A 16987-nucleotide genomic window follows, 5' to 3' on the forward strand; every position below is an offset into this window, starting at 1 on the left:
GACTCCAGTACCCTGCTCGGGTAGAAACGCCCCGCTCGCCACGCCCCCGACGCCAAGCTGCGCCTCCGTCGGGAGGGCGGGACTTCCTCCCAGGGCCCCCGCCGTTTCCGACGTCGCCCGGAAGTCGGGAGCTGGTCCGGTTAGTAACGGGCCGTTTGGTCCCCTTGCACCGTCCAGGTACTTGCGCTTCCTCCGGGGACGCCCGGGCATCGCCGCCAGCCCCCGAGATCCCGTCGCCCTCGGCTCGTGTCTCTGCCGAGCTTATCTGCCCCGCACGGGCCCGCGTGCCGCCCATGGCGGGGGCCGCCACGACCACGGCCTTTGGGCAGGCGGTGATCGGCCCGCCCGGCTCGGGGAAGACCACGTACTGCCTGGGCATGAGTGAGTTCCTGCGCGCGCTGGGCCGGCGTGTGGCGGTGGTGAACCTGGACCCGGCCAACGAGGGGCTGCCGTACGAGTGCGCCGTGGACGTGGGAGAGCTGGTGGGGCTGGGCGACGTGATGGACGCGCTGCGGCTGGGGCCTAACGGCGGCCTGCTCTACTGCATGGAGTACCTGGAGGCCAACCTGGACTGGCTGCGGGCCAAGCTAGAGCCCCTCCGCGGCCACTACTTCCTCTTCGACTGCCCGGGCCAGGTGGAGCTCTGCACGCACCACGGCGCCCTGCGCAGCATCTTCTCCCAGATGGCGCAGTGGGACCTCAGGGTGCGTCTTGGTTCGAGCAGGCTCCTTTTGCAGATGGAGGAACTGGGACAGGGAGGACAGATGCCACGCCCCCATGTCACACAGCGAGGTAGGGGCCGAGTTGCTTTGGAGTAAAACTGGTGTGAGTTCGAATTCATGCTCTGCCACTGACTCGCTGTGTGGGCCTGGGTAAGTTAGTTTCTCTCTCTGAACCTCAGTTCTCTCATCTGCAGAATGGATGTGCTAGTACCCACTTTGGGATTATTGGAAGTATGGAAGGGGTTATGTAGAAAGTGGTATGGTGATTTTTTTTTTTTTTAAGATTTTATTTATTTATTTGACAGAGAGAGACACAGCCAGAGGGGAACACAAGCAGGGGGAGTGGGAGAGGGAGAAGCAGGCTTCCCGCCAAGCAGGGAGCCCGATATGGGGCTTGATCCCAGGATCCTGGGATTATAACCTGAGCCGAAGGCAGGACGCTTAACGACTGAGCCACCCAGGCGCCCCTGGTATGGTGATTGTTGTTGTGACTTGCTGAGCAAAAGTAAATGAAACAGAGTTAGATGCAATCAGAATTGAGCCAGTTGCCCACTGGGAGGCACAGTGCAAGGCATCTTGTAAGGAAAAATGCTCCGTATCTCCTGGCAGAAGGAAATGAGTGTCGCTATTAGAACAAAGCAGAAGCAGGAGGACACTAATGGGGAAGGCTTGCAGTCTGTCCTCAGGAGTCCCCAGCCTTTGGGGAAAGACATAGGCCGTGATGTTTCCTGCCTCCCCAGGCCACTCACCCTGTCTCTTCCTCCCTTTCCAGCTGACTGCTGTCCACCTGGTGGACTCTCATTACTGCACAGACCCGGCCAAGTTCATTTCCGTACTGTGTACCTCTCTGGCCACCATGCTGCATGTGGAGCTGCCCCATGTCAACCTCCTCTCCAAGATGGACCTCATTGAGCACTATGGGAAGCTGGGTGAGAGCTCCTATTCTGGACAGGCAAGGAGAAGGGAGCAGATCTCAGCTGAAGGGAGCTGCCTCCAGGGACCATGCATGGCTTGGTGATCATAGCCACAGGCAGGTCCTGATTCCTGCCACTCTGGGCCAGATACTGTTCTGGGTTTTGGGGACAAGAGAGTTATATAGTTGGTGCTATGTACTGCAAAGGAATTAAAACAAAATGAGTGGTTGGGAGTGAGTAGCACTGCTACTAAGTGAGCAGTGCTACCTGAGCTGAGACCCGAATGGTGAGAAGGAGTCAGCCAAGGCAGGACTCTTCTAGGCGGAGGGACCAGTAGGAGGAAAGGCCCTTAGGGAAAGAGTTTTTTGGGTTAAAGGAAAAAGTGTGGGGGGGAAGCCTAGGGTAGCTGAGGTAGTAGTCAGAGGAAGGGTGGTAGGAAATGAGGTCAGAGAGGTGGGCAGGGGCCAGAACCTATAATGTTGAAGCACCAGGGAAAGCCATTGATGAATATTAAGCAAGGAAATAGCATGAATTAAGAACGTCATTGTGGCTGTTTTGTGGAGAATGAATTGAAACGGGTAAGAATGCAAACAGAGATCCTTGAGGAGGTTCTTGCAGCAGTCCAAACAGTGGTAGTGGGAATGGAGAGAAGTAGATCGATCCAAAACTCACTCAAGAAATAGGGTTTGCTAGTGGATTGGGCATGGAGACCAAGGAATTAAGGATGACTCTCAGGTTTCTGTCTGAGCTAGTGGACAGATGGAGGTGCCTTTGTCGGGGTGCGAAAGACTGAGGCAGAAGCAGGAGGCAGGGGAGTTGCCTAGGGGCCTCATGGCCCGCACTTCTTTCCTGCAAAATTAGTGCGCTGAGCTGGGGGCATCAGTTCCCTAAATAGCATCTCCAGCCACAAAGGAACCTGGAGAAGAAAAGCTGAAATGACCAGCAGTGAACAGGAAGAAATGTTAGGATCACGATGTGTCAGGGCGTTGTCCAGGGAGGCCTGCTGGCTGTCAGTCAGGACATGGAGGGATGTCAACATCTTGGAGGGGCTGCCTCAGCCCAGAGTCCTGGTCCATCTCTTGGTAAGCCCAGAAGCCCCGTTTTATCTATGCCCATAGTCTTCCCAAGCCCCTCTCCCCACCCACCTTCGTGGCTTCCAGCCCAGGTGGCTACATGATGGTCCTTGACCTTTCTATCTCTGACTCTTGCCAGTCATCCTTATAAGAGACTGATGTGCCAACCAGATGAGGCCATTGAGGCCCAGAGACATTATATGAATAGCCCAATGAATAGCCTGTCAGGCAATCCAAGAAGTCTGTAGGAATGCCCGGGGCATAATTCCTTGCAGGCAGAGGGATGACAGTTTCTGATTAGAAGACAGGAGACAGAGGGGCGCCCGGCTGGCTCAGTTGGAGGAGCATGTGACTCTTGATTTTGGGGTTGTGAGCTTGAGCCCCACGTTGGGTGTAGGGAGTGAGTCAGTCAATCCAACAGCCTGATGATTGCCTTGGCTCGCTCTGGGACGGACCAGTTGAGTAATCGGAGTGCTCGAGTTTTCCAGCAGAAATGGACAGTGCCGGGAGGCCCACTTTCCTTCTCTTAGAGGAAGTTTGCATTCCTAGAACTTGGAGTCATCTAGTCTGGTGTCCTCATTTTACATTCAGAAGGAGCTGGCCCAGAAAGTGAAAGTGATTTACACCGGAAGTGCCCTGCTAGAGTCCTTACAGTGCACGTGCCAGGTCCTGGGGGTGCAACTGCCTGACCCTGAACTCCATGTGGCAGGGACCCAGCACTGTTCTCGGGACATGTTCGATCTTATTATTTCTTACCATGGAGCGAGTACTTGTGTGTACCAGACACTGGGACTTAGAGCATTTAATCCTCACAACAGTCCCATCTAGCTAGTAAATGGCAGAGCCAATGGGTAAAACCAAGTATTTTCTTCTGAGTAAGTTCATTTCACTGCCTCAACAAATATTTGTTGAATGAATGAATGAATGAGTGAGTGAATTAAAATAAAAGGAAGAAAGAAAGGAAATATGGTCCCTGTCCTTGGATCTTTTAGCCTCATATCAGCTGCTCCTAAACACCAATTTCTCTCCTTAGCTTTCAACCTGGACTACTACACAGAGGTCCTAGACCTCTCCTACCTGCTCGACCACCTGGCTTCTGACCCTTTCTTCTGCCACTACCGTCAGCTCAATGAGAAACTGGTGCAGCTCATTGAAGACTACAGTCTGGTCTCCTTCATCCCTCTCAACATTCAGGTACTGGGCACTAAGAGGCCTAGCCCTCGCGTAGGCTCTGACAGTGCCTGGGATCTCACCGAGCCAAGGGTACAAGAGGCTTTGAGGGGTCAAACAGGGGTTTTTGTTCTGGGTCTAACTATTATTCAGTCCCCTTGGTTTTAGGACCAGTGGCTCTCATGGGCAGGATTCCAATAAAGAGGGTGGGCCAAACTTTGGCCCTCTCTATTCTGTATTGCTGGGTTGTCTCAACACGTGTTCCCTCATCAGTGTGAAAATGGGTGATTTCAGAAAGTCGTCAACAAGGGATGTGACCAAGGCCAAAGACAGGTCTCTCAGCCTCCTTCAGGATGGGCAGTTGCCTGTTGACTTTACAAAGTAGTACCCAGCCCCTGTGTGGACTTGAGCAAACTTGTCTCTTCCCTGTTAAATGTCACATTTTTCTCCTCTAAAATGAGAAAATTGAACCCTACAATATTAATCATAACAGCTACCACTTACTGAGCACTTCCTGTGCTAGGCATTGTGCTGAGGACTTGTACATGCATTATTCTGAGCTCTCCTTGCCGTCACGTGACGTATAGACTATTCTTATCACTATTCTGAGAAGGAGCAAATAGATTATATACATATTTACTGGGTGTGCCTACTCTCAGCTAAGGACTGTGCCAGGCCCTGAGGATTACCTCGACAAATAAGTCCTTGACCTCAAGGGGTATAAAGTCAAATAGGGGAGGCAGATGAGTTAATAACTTGTCAGTAGTAAGTTGGTAGGATCAGAGCTGTAATAGGATAGCCCCAGGGGACCATGAGTGTGCACAGAGGAGCTTATCTGTTCTGATTTGGGTGGGTTGGTGGACAGGAAAGCTAGGATGTAGCCATGCCTCTGGGGTCATGTAGAGCTACTCCAGGCGCAGAAGCTGCACGTCCAGAGGCTTCGTGAGGCAAGGTTGAGGGGGATGTTTGGAGACTGCTTGCGGTTTGGTACAGCCTCAGTTCCACACGCCTCTGTTTCACTCACAAAGCTGTCTCTCTCCTCCCTGGCCAGGACAAGGAGAGTATCCAGCGGGTCCTGCAGGCTGTGGATAAAGCCAATGGCTACTGCTTCGGGGTCCAAGAACAGCGAAGCCTGGAGGCCATGATGTCTGCTGCCATGGGAGCCGACTTCCATTTCTCCTCGTATCCTTGCTCTCTAGTCTCTTGGCCACAGCCAAGTGGGAGACGTGGGGCTCAGGAATGGCCACATCTTCCCTTGTAGATGACTAATTCCATGATGACCAGTTGGGCTCCCTGGTGACTGTCTCAGGTGCAAAGGCTGGTCCCTTAGAAGCCTTCAATATTGCTTGTATCTGAGGACAAGGGAGGATATACTGATTAGAAGGAGCAGCAAATACAGATGCTGAGTATTGAAAGGGCAGTGGTCATTTGGGAGAGATGTGAGGGCTTCAGTGTGCTTGGCGTCCTGACTGGGAAAGGGAAAGGGGATGTAGGTGGGCAGGGGCAGTAGAAGGCAGGCAGCGGGGGGCTTGGGTGCCCTGCTAAGGAGTGTGGCCCTCAGCTTGTGGGTGGGCAGTGGGAACCAGCATCGTATGGTTGTGCAGGGTGTGACGTGATCAGGCATACATTTTTTAAAAGCCCCTCCGAGTGAAGAAATTGCATTTAAGGGATGTGAGTGGGGGCAGGAGAGTGTTTACAGTCTGTAGATGAGAAGAGATGAAACATGAGTAGCGAGAACGGAAAGAAGGGTGTGAATTGGATACAAGGAGATGGACCACCGACCGGATGGTTATGGGATAAATGGAGGTAGAGCAGAAGGTCGACTCCCAGTTCTGGCTAATAGAGTGGTATGGGTGGTTGTGTTGGTCACTGAGGCAAGAAAAGAAGAGGAGAGGGCAGGTTTATCACATGGGTGGAAGGGATGGGCCCTGGCAGATGCACTGTGTTGGAGGGGACCCTGGGGACAGCCAGAGCTGTCTGGGAGGCAGCTGGACCTTCAGAACTGGAGCTGGATTAGTGACCATTGGGGTGGACCTAAGGTCATGTGTAGGTGCCTATCAGGTCACAGAGGCCCCTGTGAGGCAGGACAAGGAAATGCAGGCCCACTAGGATAGTTCCAGATACTTGACATCTACACAGCATGCTGGAGACCAGGGGGCCTCCAGAGTCCTTGGCGTGGAGGAAGAGAATTCCAGCCAGTACTTACGGATCTGTGTCAGGCCCTTCCACAGGTGGGAACCCAAGCTCCCAGGTTCCTAGGGAAACAGACACGTTATAAATGGCGGCAGTAGAGTGCTCAGTGCTCCCTCACACTCGCAGTTACTGTCAGCAAGTTCAACTGCATGTGCTCAGCAAGAAAGAGAAGGGGCAGTTCCAACAGCGCTGTGAGTTTTTGCACGCGGTGCGTTACCTTATGCGTTCACACGCGTTATCATGCGGGATTCTATTTATCAAACTGTGTATACTCTTTTTAATAGATGATTTAAGGAATTTTCACAGATATTTTTTAACCTACACATTTGTGCTGATTTTAGATTCTACCCCCGCTTCTAATCCTCTTAAGGTTCAACTTCACTCTATGTATAAGATGATTAAGGATTGGTATAGAGAAGGGGGAAGTCAGCTCTGCCAGTGGTGGGTATATAAAGAAAGCTTCATGGAGGTGGTGGCACTTGAGTTGCATTATCTTAAAGTGAGGGTCAGCCAGGCTGATGGAAAGGGAAAGGGAATTCAAGGCAGGGAGAACAGTATATACAGGGGCATGGTGGTTCAAGGCTGAGGTACATCTGGGGGGTTGCAAGTAGAATAGCGTGACTCGTGGGCAGGACAGGGCTTTGCCTGAGAGCAGGGATAGGGCCAGACGGATGGGCAGATAGATGCAGAGTTTCATGTGCCCTGCTCAGGAATGTGGACGTCAGGTTGGAGGCAAGGCAAGTTTAAGATTATTGCATGTCAAGCAGGATGGATTCTGCTCATCCTGAGTGACCCTCAGGGCCGACTTCCACAGGAACAAGGCATTACCTCCTGAGGAAAAGTGAAGTGGAAGCGGCGCAGGTTCCAAGTCAGTGTGAGTAGAGGTGAGATGGATTTTGGTGGCTGGATCCATAAGAGATGGGAAAGAAAGTCTGTAACCTGAACATCATTCGGTGGACTACGTACCCTGCTTGCAGGATCTTGTTTAAACCTCATTCAGTCCCTTCTTGCAGACGAGGCAGTTGGGGCTCTGAGAGTGACAGGTGCAAAGCCTTCTCCCTGGATGTGTTAGAAGAACAGTTCAAACCTCAGTCTCCCTGGCTGTAGAACCTCAGTTTCTGATAGTGGAGTCATCTAGTAGAAAAGCCATGGTGGCCATCCTACCACGGTCAACGGCCATCTCCTCCTCAGGCCAGTCAGACTCCCAGGGCGTCCTCAGCAGTATCACAGTGTTTTCCTTTGTGAATCTGATTTGTATCCTTCCCACTCCACTTCCCTCCTGTTCCAGAGAGAGGTAGAAGGTACCCAATAGCCCAAGCGGAAGTTTGTTATCTTTGTGCTTCCCTCAGTTCCCTCCCTTCTTCTCACGGCAGAAGCGTTCAGAAACCTTTACTACGCACGTGCTGTGTGCCAGGCGCCATACTAGGTATTTTGTATTCATTGTCTCATTTGATCCTCACAACAACTCCATTTTACAGACGAAAAGAAAGGAAGTGGCAAAATCAGGACTTAAACCCCCAATGGTCTGGCTGGAGAGCACATGCCCTGGCACAGCCGGAGGGTCGGTGCTTCTCTGGTCCTTTGAGCCTCAGCAATGTGGGAAGAGGCAAGTACGGGAGCATTTGGGTCTGGATGTTTGGAGGGGCTTCTCAGACCCAGTTGGTTCCTGTTGCCTGGAACTATAGTGGTGAGAAAGGGAGAGGGGTGGGAGCCAGACGTGGTTGTAAAGCCAGCATCCGGAGGGGTCATGTCCTGCCCTGACCAGTGCCCATCCTTGCCTGTGCTCCCAACCTTGACGCAGCCTCCCTCAGGACCCTGGGCATCCAGGAGAAGTACCTGGAACCCTCAGACCAGTCGGTGGAGCAAGAAGCCATGCAGCTGTAGCAGCAGGCTGGAGAACAAGAGGCACAACCCAGCCCTGGAGAACGTGGCGGCTCCCAGTGACAGTGGACAGCGCAGTGGACTGCAGATCCAAGAGCAGTCTTCCCAACCAGAGCAGAGCACCCGCCACCCCGTCTGTGGTCATGAGCTCTTGGTGCAGTTGCCAGGGATTCGGGGCTGGCCCCACTTGGGCTATGATGGAATATGCTACAAATACAAGAGTTTATTTTCTCCTTTTCGTGATTTCTAAACTTTCTCTAACCATCCAGGCCCAGAGAGTTGAGGCAGAACAAGGGAATGTTGCCTTTCCTCAGAAGAGTCCGGTTTCTTTATCTGGGGCAGTGTTTCCCCCAAAGCACAGGATTGTGCTAGAGGACTGACACTCAGGCTCTGGTTGTGCGATTTGGCTAATTGTCAGTTTTAGCAGTGAGACTCAAGCTTGAGCTTTCACAGGCAACGCTTCCTAGCAGATCTGAACGTTTTATTTTCATGGTATTTATTTTACAGTTGTATTCCTTTTGGGCAAGTGTTAACTAGTTTTCCATTTATATGAGTGGTTAAAAGTTTACTTTGAAATTGTTTCTAAAAAGTGAGTTATTTAAAGAAAAATATTAAGTATATAACATGACATCATGAGTGTGGCAAAGATGAAGATGGCTTGAAGTTGGAATAGCGGTGTTTGCCTTTTGCGCTTCTTGCAACTGGTTGAATGCAATTCATATTTTCCACCAATAGGTGGCATCCCAGGCTTTTTTTTTTTTGCAGCCACAGCCTGGAGGCAGCAGGGGACAGATGGCAGTTGTGCCAGAAGTCTTATTTGCAGACAGTTGGTCCTGTTAACACATGAGAAGGGCTTAGCATTTTACAAAGTACTTCCACACACATGCTTCTCGTGTGGCTCTCACAGCAACTCCTGGAGATTGAGACAAGACAGAATATTATGAAGGCTCATTTTACAGTGAGGCAACAGATGAGGAGTTTGAACTTTGGTCAGCCTGGCTGTCTCATTGTTCACTTTGCTGACTTCTTAATTGTGAATTCTTTTTTTTTTTTTAAAGATTTTATTTACTTATTTGACAGAGAGAGAGAGCGAGAGCAGGAACACAAGCAGGGGGAGTGAGAGAGGGAGAAGCAGGCTTCCCGCGGAGCAGGGAGCCCGATGTGGGGCTCGAACCCAGGACACTGGGATCATGACCTGAGCCGAAGGCAGCCACCCAACGACCGAGCCACCCAGGCACCCCAGTTGTGAATTCTTGATGGTGAAAAGTCACAGCCCTTCTCCCACAGGATCTGTAGCCCATCAGGGGGAAGAATTTAAACACCTGTAGAATATTACTGAATCATAAATCAGGGGGACGCTAGGTCACTGGTGGTTTGGGCAATTGGAGAATTCAACTTAGGAAAATCTGTTCTGAGGTGTCATTGAGATGGGGGCGACTGAGCTTTGCTTCCCAACTTGGGGAGTCAGAGCAGAAGGAAGAAGAGTGAGGGGCGATGAGGAGGCTCTTCCAGCTGGGTAAGTATGAAAGCAGCCGACCTCCACTCCCACGCCTGGCCGTATCGGGGATAATAACTAGGTGCTGCTTCCCCAGCTGCTTTCATCTGAGAAGTTGAAAGCACCACACCCCTATTAACACCCTACAGTAGGTGGGGAGTATCAACAGAGCAAGCCAGGGAAACTGAGGCCAGGAGACACAGCCTGGGGACGGCTGAGTCAATGGCGGGGCCTGGAGCCCAAGAATCCTGACGCCCAGGTTGCTGGACAAATCCCTCATCAGGTAGGATGTGAGGGTGGATGCTGTTTTTGAACATAGTACCAATGGCTGTGGTCAGGGTTTCTGACGCTCACCCCATCACCCTGGCTCTCACCAAAGCAAATCAGCTGGAAGGAAGGTGTCATTTGAACTTTATGGCCTCGTATCCAAGCTCTCTCAGCATGCATTCTCTGCAGTCATGGAGTGGGGAGAGATGGAAGTCATCCAATACTTAATTTTCAGGCCTTGGTGTGACAGCAAGGCTGTTTTCTCTTCCGGTAAATGGAGTTCTGTTCACCTTTGATGATGGCAAAATGATTCCGTTCCCCTGCCATGGTGTGGGGACAGCACAATGCAGAAAAGAGACACCTGGGTCTGTCTGTTCAGCATGAAACATGTGGGGTATGAGAAAGACCATCCTCCTTTTTGGCTGGCATGGGGCAACCATTCTTGAGATTTTTTTTTTCTTTCCTGATAGAAAAAAAACTTGGAAAATGAAGTCACCCATAATCCCATAACATATGAATAATCAAAAATATTTGTAGGGGCGCCTGGGTGGCTCAGTCCGTTAAGCATTTGTCTTCGGCTCAGGTCATGATCCCAGGGTCCTGGGATAGAGCCTCCGCATCGGGCTCCTTGCTCAGCGGGGAGCCTGCTTCTCCCTCCCCTGCTGCTCCCCCTGCTTGTGCTCACTCTCTCTCTCTCTCTCTGACAAATCTTTAAAAAATTTATTTCGGGGCACCTGGGTGGCTCAGTCGTTAAGCGTCTGCCTTCGGCTCAGGTCATGATCCCAGAGTCCTGGAATCGAGCCCCACGTCAGGCTCCCTGCTCAGTGGGGCGTCTGCTTCTCCCCCTCCTTCCCCCTAGTGCTCTCTCTCACTATCTCTATCTCAAATATTTTTTTAAAAAAAGAAATGTGAATATGCTATCTGGAAAGACTGACACATTTCATGAAAAAAATAAAATTTTATATTCAAATGTTTAATATATTTTGTGTTTTTCTTTCAGTCTTATTTTTCTGTACATGCAGAGGGATAGCTGCAGCATTTGTGTGAGAGTGGAATATGTACTACTTGCTTTGTAACCTGCTTTTTTTAGTTAACCCTATTTCATGCAATTAAAAGCATAAAGACCCTGGGGCGCCTGGGTGGCTCAGATGGTTAAGTGTCTGCCTTCGGCTCAGGTCATGATCCCAGGGTCCTGGGATCGAGTCCCGCATCGGGCTCCCTGCTTCTTGGGAGCCTGCTTCTCCCTCTGCCTCTCTCTCTCTCTCTCATGAATAAATAAAAAAAAAAAAAAAAAAAAAAAGCATAAAGACCCTATTAAGGTCTACATGATAATATTCCATGGTAAGGCTATGACATTGATCACCTGTCCAGACTCCCATGGTTAGCCTAAGTCATTACCAATTTTTGCTCTTGTTAATAGTGCTGTGATTACATCTTTGTACTCAAATCTTTGAGTCTCTGATTTTTAACTTACGATTAAGTCCTAGAAATGAAACAGCTGATGTTTCCCAGGTTCTGGATTCATATTGCCAAAATGCCTTCCAGAAAAGTAGCACTTTGCATCTCCCAGGGACTGAAAGCGCTCTTCTCACTTCCAGACCTCACTTGGCACTTATGACCAACTTCTGGAAGGAGGAAACCATCTGAGTGCCTTAGATGGGACCTTCTTGGTCACCTCTGCTAACCACTGATATTAGGATATGTGCATTTCCTGGCTCTGAAGTGGGGACCTCCCCCAAAATTGGAAGATACTGTTTGGAACTTAGCAGAGGCCACAGCTAATTGGACAGGCTTCCAGCCCAGACAAAGAGGCTTAGGAGTGAGAGTGATGCCCTAAAACCCACAGAGCTGAAGCACAGCCAGTCTGCTCTCAGCTGTTTCTGAATTAGCAAAATGCTCACCCACCTCCAGAAAGGAAGCCTGATCCCATTAGAGTCTGTGGGAAGGTCTATCTCAGAGATTCTCTCTCCTTTCCCAGGGCTCCTGAGAAGGGGAGGGGAGTGATGGCAGACCCATCCCAGCACTACTAAGATCCACCCTGTTCTTAAAATTTTTGAAAGCGGGCACCTGGGTGGCTCAGCTGGTTAAGCGACTGCCTTCGGCTCAGGTCATGATCCTGGAGTCCCGGGATCGAGTTCCGTATTGGGCCCCCTGCTCAGCAGGGAGTCTGCTTTTCCTGCTTCCCCTGTGCTCTCTCTCTCAAATAAAATCTTTGGGCGCCTGGGTGGCTCAGTTGGTTAAGCGACTGCCTTCGGCTCAGGTCATGATCCCAGGGTCCTGGGATCGAGTCCCACATCGGGCTCCTGGCTCAGCGGGAAGCCTGCTTCTCCCTCTCCCACTCCCCCTGCTTGTGTTCCTGCTCTCGCTGTCTCTGTCTCTGTCAAATAAATAAATAAATAAATAAAAATCTTAAATAAATAAATAAATAAAATCTTTAAAAATAAATAAAAGTTTTGAAAGCAATAGGGAGGCCCAACTACCCCAGAATCCTGGAGGGAAATTCTCTAGCAAGCTGAGTAGCCCCTACTCCTTTCCCTTCACTTTTCTTCTCTCTCATCCCTGGCTGTTGAGCCCTCAGCCCTTAGAAGGAAGAGTCTGGATTAGCACATACTTCGATGGCATCAGGCCTGCTGAGGGTAAGGGAAAGCCATACGCCTCATTTCCAGCCCATTGTGTCCTTCATTTCCAGCTAAGGATCCAACTTCAGGCAGCCCCAGATGTCCAGGTGGCCTGAGACTGAGGCTCTATGAGGGGATGGGCTGGGGATTTGGAGCCCAAATGAGGTGAGAAAATAGGAGTATTGGTAAAATCCTCTGGACCAGAATACATAGCGAAGTTTTGATTTTTTTCCCCCATCCAAAACCCGAAGCAGTTGAGGGAAACGAATAGCCCCTTTAAAGCCATCTGAAATAAATCTGCAGCTGTCTTGCTTCAAGAATCTGAAATCAGGCTTTCCCAAAAACGTACTGGACATTTGGATATTGGAAGGGTGTGTGTGTATTTGTATGTGTGGGGGGAATATCTGCTTGCTGTGCAAATACAGCATCAAGAAACGTTCCCTCGTGGGGCGCCTGGGTGGCTCAGTCGGTTAAGCGTCTGCCTTCAGCTCGGGTCGTGATCCCAGGGGCCTGGGATCGAGTCCCGCCTCGGGCTCCCTGCTCGGCGGGAAGCCCACTTCTCCCTCTCCCACTCCCCCTGCTTGTGTTCCCTCTCTCACTGTGTCTCTCTCTGTCAAATAAATAAATCTTTAAAAAAAAAAAAAAAGAAATGTTCCCTCGTGCTCCCCCTCACACTGGATTCCCACCTCTTCCTGTACGTTAATCCCGAAGCCTTCACAGTCCTTGTGGAATGATCAAAACAGTGGAGAAGGAATACTGGAACATGGGTAAGATTTCTCCCAACATTTTTTTTTCAAGATTTTATTTATTTACTTGGGGGGGAGAGGGAGAGGAAGAAGCAGACTCCCCGCTGAGCAGGGAGCCTGAGATCATGACCTGAGCCCAAGGCAGATGCTTAGCTTAGCCAACTGAGCCACTCAGGCGCCCATCTCCCAACTCTTCAGTCATACCCGTGGTCACATAGCCTATTCTGAGCTAAATAGGATATTTCAGGTTAACTTTATTTGGGGGAAGAAGGTTGAGGGTATTCTCTTATTTGGTGGGGGTATTCTCTTATTCTCTTTATTTGGGGGAAGAAGGTGGGAGTAAAAGAGTATTTCTCTTTTAACAAATACAGCTTGAATGCCATAATCTGATGTATTCAATATTATACCTAGCCACAGATTGGAGGCTCCATGCTTTTCAGAGTCTGGAATTTCCTCTTTTATCTCTAGACAGATAATGAGTTAAATTTCCCAGAGAGCAGTAAGAAGATTGGGTGGAGATGAGAGATGAATCAGCCTCTGACACCCCCAGGGTGACATACCTGTCTGCTGCCCCCACAGACATTCCTGGCTCTTGACTCAGTGGGTAGGTGGGGCTAGGGGGCTTCTGAGAGGAGCAGCACCTACCCTCCAGAAACCTGCCTCCCTACCCCCACCTCCCCCACAGCAAGGATAGGGGGTGGGGGGAACGCCCTGTGAACAGGGTGAAGAATTGAAAAGGAACAAAGGATGTAAGCAGGGTAAGGAAAGTTTAACTTGGTCAAAATGCCAGGAAATTGGCCCACTACATGGTCTTTTCTCATTGAAGACCATTCCTTTCTGCCGGGTCCTGGGGTGGCATTAGATGAAGTCTGTCTTGATTCTTAGAAAGTCCAAGATACAAGCAGGGCAGCATAACGTCATGCGGTTCTTTTCAAACTTATTTTTAACTCATGAAACTCCAGTATACAAAACAGACATATGTGTGGCTATTTTAGCTGACGTGTGTGGGAACAGGGGAAACCCAGACTGCTGGGCTCCTGCCCTGTGGCAGTTTATGGGGAACCCTCTGAACACAATTTGGAAATAGCTGTTGTAGTTTAAAAATCATGGGCCTTGGAGTTAGACCCGTTCCACTCCCCAGACACATAAGTAATTGTATAACCTTGATTATTAGGTTATTTAGCTGCTCTGAGCCTCAGTCTCTTCATAGGCAAAACAAAGATGATATGGATTGCTGTGAGGACCAAGGTATGCAAGTGGCTGGCACATGGCATTCATGCCAACTGCTATTATTACTGTACTCTGTTCTCTAGGAAGAAAAAGTGGGGCACTGTTGGTCAGATGGGCAATCTTGGTGCAAGCATCCAAAAAGGCACTGGACATTTGGACACTGGACATGTGTGTGTAGGAGTATCTTGCCTTTCTGGAAGGAGCCACATTGGCCTGCCTGACCCCAGTGACTTGGCCTCCCTAGGGTGCCTGGTTAGTTCAAAGCCCTGCTCTTTATCTCCTACTCCTGCGGATCTACACAGCCAATTTGCATTTTGCTCTGTGAAGTAACTACATATGTGAGAAGAGTAGCTACCTTCTTGAGAAAATTTTAGGTTGTAGATTTTTCCCATACCCCTCAAATTCTTGGGAGAGGAAGATCTTTGCAAGCCCTTAGCCTCCATTTTCTGGGGTGGGGGGGTGTACTCTGACAGTACAGGAAGGATAGGGCTGGGGTCATTGAATCTTTGTGAGCCTGATCTCTGTCTAGACAGCCCTGCCTCATCCCAGAACCAGCTGTATTTCCATTTCTACAATAGGCCTGGCACCAACCTTGGTTTCCAGGCATTTGGGAGCATGGGTTTAAAACTAAGTTCTGAGGGGCGTCTGGCTGGCTCAGTCAGTAGAGCATGCGACTCTTGATTTCAAGTTGTAAGTTCTACACACGTTGGGTGTAGAGATTACTTAAAAGACGACAACAACAACAAAATTTTTTTTTAAAGATTTTATTTCTTTATTTGACAGAGACATAGCGAGAGAGGGAACACAAGCAGGGGGAGTGGGAGAGGGAGAAGCAGGCTTCCCGCTGAGCAGGGAGCCCGATGCGGGGCTCGATCCCAGGACCTTGAGATCGTGACCTGAGCCGAAGGCAGACGCTTAACGACTGAGCCACCCAGGTGCCCCCCCCCAATTTTTTAATAAATAAATAAAACCATTCTGAGCACTGTCCTGGACAAAAATCTTGCTGAAGTCACTGTAGGAAGAAAGGAAAAATAATGAGATAAAGTTACCATTTTTCGGAAGCTGTCTGAAGAGATAAGAAATAGACCCAGGACATAGGTGCAAACCCAGAGGTAGAGTCAAGTTGATTTTAAATCATAACTGAATAAATGTCCCTATATAAATGAAAGGAGTTGGTAGGATAGCATACCAAAGCTCTATACATGTTAAAGGGAGAGGGGAGGCAGGTAGTCATGTTCTGACCTGAAGATGGGCTTTTAAATTTGGAAAACTGGGGAGAAAACACTTAAACTGAGATAAAATGCACATGCCATAAAATTCATCCTTCTCAAAAGACAAATACTATATGATTTCATTCATATGTAAAATTTAAGAAACAGATGAACATAGGGGAAGGGAAGAAAAAAAATAATATAAAAAGAGAGAGGGAAGCAAACCATAAAAGACTCTTAACTATAGGAAACCAACTGAGGGTTGCTGGAGGGGGGAGGTGGATGAGGGGATGGGGTAATTGGGCGATGAGCATGAAGGAGGGCACTTGATGTAATGAGCACTGAGTGTTATAAGCAACTGATGAATCACTAAATTCTACCCCTAAAACTAATAATACAGTATATGTTAACTAAATTGAATTAAAAAAAATTCATCCTCCTCAAGAGTAGTTTAGTGGTTTTTAGTATATTCACAAAGTTGTGCAAATATCAACACTTTGGGTTTTTTTTAAGTTTTTATTTATTATTTATTTAAGTAATCTCTACACACCATGTGGGGCTCGAACTCACAACTCCGAGATCAAGAGTTGCATACTCTTCGGAATGAGCCAGCCAAGTGCCCCAATATCAACACTATTTGAGTCTGGAACATTGCATCACCCCAAAAGAAATTCCGTACCCATTAACAGTAGGACTGAAAAATGTTAAATGTCAAATTTAGGTCAGGGAGAGATGGCAAGAGATGCTCATCGAGACTCCACCCTGGTAAGAAAGTTTTAGAGATTATGTCATAAACAAAAAGGTCTGGGACTTTCATGGTCAGAAGCTGGAGCCTAAGCCGGCTCACACCTAGCCATCTGATTCGGTGATATTCCAATCCACAGCATCCGCTTTTGAAATCTGTCAACGCCAACACATTACCTTAGGGTAGCTCATTTCTTTCCCCATATAGGGCAACCATGAGTGGTGTAGGGTAGACAAAAGTCAGAGACTGAGAGAAAAGAAAGAAGTTCCTTTCCCAGGACCTATCCCATTAAGAGAAAGTCACCAGACCTGTCTGGTAAGAGAAACTGGGTCACTTCCAGAGCTGAGGGAGAGTCACTTACCCTAGCCCAGAGTTTCTGCCTGCTTTAGAACCTTGAAAACCAACACCCTTCCAGGAAAGGAGAGGAGAAAACCGGGGACTCAGAAGGCAGCAGAGTGGTCCTGCCAGCTTCCCCTGTAGAATTAGTAGCTCTGATAAGTGCCCTTCAATTTCCAGTCCCATGGGTGTGACCAAACTTGAACTCTGGGGAACCTGATGAGGCTGAACTGAGTTCCCCCCATCTTGCCAGGTAGAGGAGTGACCACTTGATGTCCGGACAGTATCCTCAGGTGGCCCAGTAAGCATGCAGGTCAGCTTTGGCAATAAAGCTACTCCTGGGGACCGGGCCTGACAATTGTCACAGAAACGGATAAATCCTAGAC

General features: G+C 49.2%; 1 protein-coding gene across 2 annotated transcripts; it reads left to right on the forward strand.

Annotated features, from left to right (window-relative positions):
* The first annotated feature begins 102 nt into the window (after positions 1 to 102).
* On the forward strand, positions 103 to 8189 carry GPN2 (GPN-loop GTPase 2). 2 transcript variants are annotated; one of them, XM_045898355.3, is made up of 5 exons: positions 114 to 704; positions 1495 to 1651; positions 3743 to 3903; positions 4931 to 5061; positions 7884 to 8189. In XM_045898355.3, exons 1-5 carry the CDS (start codon positions 294 to 296, stop codon positions 7954 to 7956), a joined length of 933 nt encoding a protein of 310 aa, XP_045754311.1. In that variant the 5' UTR covers positions 114 to 293; the 3' UTR covers positions 7957 to 8189. The 2 variants fall into 2 exon arrangements, with proteins under 2 accessions (XP_064445778.1, XP_045754311.1); XM_064589708.1 differs by lacking the exon at positions 1495 to 1651 and having other exon boundaries at positions 103 to 792.
* The last annotated feature ends 8798 nt before the right edge of the window (positions 8190 to 16987 follow it).

Source organism: Mirounga angustirostris, unplaced genomic scaffold, assembly GCF_029215605.1.
Source record: "Mirounga angustirostris isolate CCGP_5_RB_7025 unplaced genomic scaffold, mMirAng1.0.hap1 SCAF_4, whole genome shotgun sequence".
Taxonomy (NCBI): Eukaryota; Metazoa; Chordata; class Mammalia; order Carnivora; family Phocidae; genus Mirounga; species Mirounga angustirostris.